This window comes from Vanellus vanellus (genome assembly GCF_965231255.1).
Source record: "Vanellus vanellus genome assembly, chromosome: 4".
Taxonomy (NCBI): domain Eukaryota; kingdom Metazoa; phylum Chordata; class Aves; order Charadriiformes; family Charadriidae; genus Vanellus; species Vanellus vanellus.
The window spans coordinates 57,683,708-57,688,393 of record NC_138909.1 but is presented as its reverse complement, the minus strand read 5'-3'; the positions used below and the strand labels follow the sequence as shown (position 1 = coordinate 57,688,393).

At 62.1% G+C, this 4,686-nt stretch overlaps 1 protein-coding gene across 1 annotated transcript; it reads left to right on the top strand.

Annotated features, from left to right (window-relative positions):
* Positions 1–974: 974 nt before the first annotated feature.
* MSX1 (msh homeobox 1) lies at positions 975–3,443 on the top strand (the record flags this gene model as incomplete). Its single annotated transcript, XM_082482518.1, has 2 exons — positions 975–1,425; positions 3,013–3,443. The coding sequence occupies 2 exons, from the start codon at positions 975–977 to the stop codon at positions 3,441–3,443; spliced, it is 882 nt and encodes a 293-aa protein (XP_082338644.1).
* Positions 3,444–4,686: the final 1,243 nt, after the last annotated feature.

The window sequence follows — 4,686 nt, the reverse complement described above, 5'->3', positions numbered from 1 at the left end:
GCGGCTCCGTTTTACTGCACATCCGTCCTGGGCGCAGGGATAAGGACCGTAAAACGCATTTACAAAACAAAGTAGCCGGGACTTTAATGGGTCTGGGGCTTAGATGTTCCTTTTTACGTGGAGGAACATTTCATTAGCTGGAGACACGCACACATCGATGCCATGAAACGTAGCACAGTTTATATGTGAGTGTGTGTATTTATGTATGTATGTACGCGCAGATCTCCGCAGACGCGTCGAACGCACGGCAGGGCCGGCGCTCATTAACAAAACAAAACAAACCCAAACAAATAAAACTCCTAAACCCACTTTTTGTTTTCAAGGCGCAGCCAGGCTGTGGGACAGGCAGGGGCTCTGCGAGGCCACACTCGGGGCAACCCAATATTTGCGGGTTTTCCAGAAGAACCCGGCTCGGGCCCCCTCCCTCGCGCTTGGCAAACGGAAACGCCGGCTTTCTTCCCGACGTTAACGCACCTTTTCTTTCCCCCTATTTTGAAGTCGTCCCCCCCCATCCCGCCCCGCCCCGTCCCGTCCCGTCCCGTCCCGTCCCGTCCCCATGGCGGAAACAGCCCCGGTCTATCCTCACCCCCACTAGCGATGCGGAGCAGTGGCGCGGAGCGGGACTGGGGGGAGGGGGGGTGGCGGAGCGGAGCGCTAGCGGGACGCCCCGACGGCCGGCCTGCCTCCCACCACCCCCCCCCCCGCCTCTCTCGCGCGCGCTCCCGGGGCCGCCGCCGCGCCGCAGCCAATGGGGCGCCGCCGTCCCGCCCCCCCGCGCGCTGGTTGGGCGGTGCCGTCCCCCCGCGCCACTTTATCAGGCGGCGCCGCCACCCGCCGCCGGGACGGAGCGCGCCCGACGGCTGCACGCGTACCCCAGTACCCCACCCCCTCTCGGCACCGCGCCGCCCCGGCCCCATGAGCCGCGGCGCCCGCTCCAGCCCGGCGCTGCGGTGGCGACGGCGGGCCGCCTCTGCATGGCCCCGGCTGTGGATATGACCACCGCGCCCACCGGGGTCCGCAGCGACGAGTTGCCCGCGTCCGCCTTCAGCAAGCCCGGCGGCGGCCTCCCCGTCGCGGCGGCGATGGGCGGGGAGGAGGAAAGCGACAAGCCCAAGGTCTCCCCGTCCCTCCTGCCGTTCAGCGTGGAGGCGCTCATGGCCGACCACAGGAAACCCGGCGGCAGGGAGGGCGCCGAGGGCGCCGGGCCCCCACCGAGCGCCGGTGCGGCCGCCCGCCCCAGCCTCAGCCCCCGCCTGGGCGCCCTGACGGCGGAGGCGCCGGCTTCCCCGCTGCCCCTCGGCGGCCACTTCTCCGTCGGAGGGCTGGTCAAGCTGCCCGAAGACGCCCTCGTCAAGACGGAAAGCCCCGAGAAGCAGGAGCGGAGCCCCTGGATGCAAAGCCCACGGTTCTCGCCGCCTCCCCCGAGTAAGTAGGCTCCGGCAGCGGACGGGCCGGGGGTCGTGTGTCCGTCCCCCCTTCTTCCCCACCATCACCACCGCGGGCCGTCTGCGCCCTTCCTGCGGCGCCGGGCAGCGCGGGGGCAGCGCTGCGGGGGCGGCCGGGGATTTCCCCTCTGGCTTTCACTCAGCCCGGTCCCCTCCCGGCGTGTTATTCCCCGCCGTTCGCGCTCTCTGCCGGGCCGCTTCGGCCTCTTTCTAATACCGAACCGGTTCGAGTGTGTGCGCGAAGCCGGGGCAGCGCCGGAGGGCAGCTGCGGAGGGAGAGCGGCCGCTCCAGGGCGAGACCTTGTGCCAACTGTTAACCGGGAGTGGGAGGTAAAAAAAAAAGAAAAAGCACCCCGACCTACCTGTTAGCTTAACCCGGGGCTCGAACTGGCCGCGCGAAGCCTGCCGCAGCGGTGGTTTCCCCGAAAATGGCTCAAATAAATCCATAGGGACCCGCGCTTCGAGGCGAGGCGCCTTCGGGCTTTGCCGGCTTCAGCCCCGCCGGCTGCTGTCTCAAGTGTTGCATCTCCAAAGTCCGAAGAGCCGCAATTACAGATTGTTTTCCCGCTTAACTATGGGAGATCTAAAATAATAAAAACAGCAGCGTGAGGGTCGAGATCAGCAAAGCCCGTTAATCCTCTCCAGCGGCTGTGCTGGGGCCAGACAGCCCGGGCCGCCTGTCCCCGGTCGGATCCCGCTGCCTCCCCGCCCGGGCTCCCGTGGGAAGGGGCGAGTTTGGGCTGAGGCTCTCCGGAGAGCGTTTGTGGTGTTTTCAGCAGAGCCGCGAACAGAGCTGCTTTCTCTCTCTCCCTTGAAGAAAGGGAGGTTTCCCCGAAAGGACTGGTGTAGAGCAACGCCGTGGTTTAATTTATTTAAATTGCAAAGTAAAAGTCGTTGTTGCTAAGTAAACCCGGGGCTGGTCGAGATTGAGGACCCTTAGGAATCTTAAATAAGAGGAGAGGAGCCGGGCCGGTGAAAAGCGGTAGATAGAGGCCGAGTGTGAATTCGGAGCTCGTAATTAATTACATGCTTAATCCGGTTCCCAGGGGCCTAATGAAGAGGGTGTAAGTCTGAGAAGCCGGCCCGTTTTGTTTATTTTTTTTTCCTTAATCCAATAAAAAGGACAGGACATGCATTTTTTTGGAGAGTCGCTCCCTTCATTTATGTCTCCTGTGCATGAGCCGGGAGCTGTGAAGGCAGGAGGTAGAGGGTGTGTGGGTGTCTGACTCTTGCCCTTGGCGGAGTTTTTCCGCGGAGCCGGAGAGGTTCTTGCTATAAAGCACTGCAAGTAACTTCGGCCCTGGGTGTTCTGAAGAGCCTAATTCCTTCGTAAAACACCCGCTTTCTTTACTGCAACGGGAGACAAACATCAATTTGAAGCGTGCCCCGGGCAGTCCGGGAGTTTTTGGGCCACTTCACTTTGAACGGGACCTTATTTTTCCCCTTTTTTTCCCCCTCCAGCTGCTGTCGGGTGGGGACTCTGTGGGGTGTGTGGGTTCAGGCGCTGCTAACAGAGGTGTCTCTCTCCTTTTTTTCCCCCCTCTCCTCTGGCTGCTCCCGGGCGCAGGGCGGCTGAGCCCCCCAGCCTGCACCCTGCGTAAGCACAAGACAAACAGGAAGCCCCGGACACCTTTCACTACGGCCCAGCTGCTGGCCCTGGAGAGGAAGTTTCGGCAGAAGCAGTACCTGTCCATCGCCGAGCGCGCCGAGTTCTCCAGCTCGCTCAGCCTTACCGAGACCCAGGTGAAGATCTGGTTCCAGAACCGCCGCGCCAAGGCCAAGCGGCTCCAGGAGGCCGAGCTGGAGAAACTGAAGATGGCAGCCAAGCCCATGCTCCCGCCTGCTGCTTTCGGCATCTCCTTCCCACTGGGTAGCCCGGCTGTGGCCGGTGCCTCCCTGTATGGTGCCTCCAGCCCTTTCCAGCGGGCAGGGCTGCCCGTGGGTCCTGTGGGACTGTACACAGCACACGTGGGATACAGCATGTACCACCTCACATAGAGCTGAGCCCTGCCGAGCCCAGCCCGCCGGCCAGCCGCTCCCGGTGGCTCAGCACGCACTCCCTCCCTGCTCCTCTGGCTCCTTGCTGTGGACTTCCCCACGGGCCCCGTCGCAGAGACTTCTCCAGTCCGGCTCTGCTCAGCTTCTCTGCTTCCCCCTGTGATGCTGGCCTGCCGGCCCAGTGCTGTTCCGCTCTCCTCCTCAGCAGTCCTGGGAGCTGCTCCGCTCTCCACCTGGGAGAAACCTGAGGTGTCACCCCAGGTCTTCCACGGCGCAGGGCAGTGATGGGCCAGTGCTGCCCCACTTCCCCCGGGTCCGGCTGGCAGCCTGGGGAGAACCACCGCCGTGGGGGAAGGAACTGTTGGAAGAGAAACGGCAAAAAGGGGGCTGAAAGACAGGACGTTTCTCTTACTTTCTGCAAGGCGAGGTCAAGAGGCAGAAGTGTAGAGCAGCCTCTCCCGTCCCTGTGTAACAGCACTGTCTGTTACCTGTGTTTGTTCCTGCACCAGCTCCTTTGGAAGGGGCTCTGTGTACTATGTAATATACTGTATATTTGAAATTTTATTATCATTTATATTATAGCTATATTTGTTAAATAAATTAATTTTAAGCTACTGTTTGATGCAGTTTGTTTGCTCCTTGCCCTGTCAGGGGTGACAGAAGAGACTAAATTTGTGTGTTGGGGTGACAGGAGAGTGGGACTGGCTGTACCAGCTGTTTTACTTTCTCCCTGGGAGACTTAAGCCTCTGACAGTGTGAAGCCTCTGCTGAGTTTTCACCTTACTGTGTATCCCGGAGCTGCCCTGTCCTCACGGCTGTTTGAGGTTTCTTCCTTTTCCTCCCATTGCCCTTTAGCGGCTGCTTCCCACCGCATCCCTTGCCCGAGGGTGCGGGTACCACCGCTGCCCTTCCCAGCGGCTCCGTGACCGGCACAGCCCCGGCTCGGCTTTCCCAGCCCTAGGCGGGAGAAAAGCTGCTCCTTTCCCCGCCGGAGGCCTTTTGCCGGGAAGCTCCCGGCGGCTGCCAGAGTCTTTGGGGGTGGGATGACTTGTTTCCCCCACCTCGGTGCCAAGCCCAGAGAGAGACCGAGGGCTTTGCCCTGCAGCCCACGTTGCTCAGGGGGGAGTACCGGGGGGTTTGGGGTGTTGGGGAGGAGAGGGGGCTGCCGCGGTTGGAGAGTTGCGGGAGCAAGGGAAAAAGCGCGCTAACACCGGGGCAGGGGCAGCGCCGTCGCCGGAGGCGA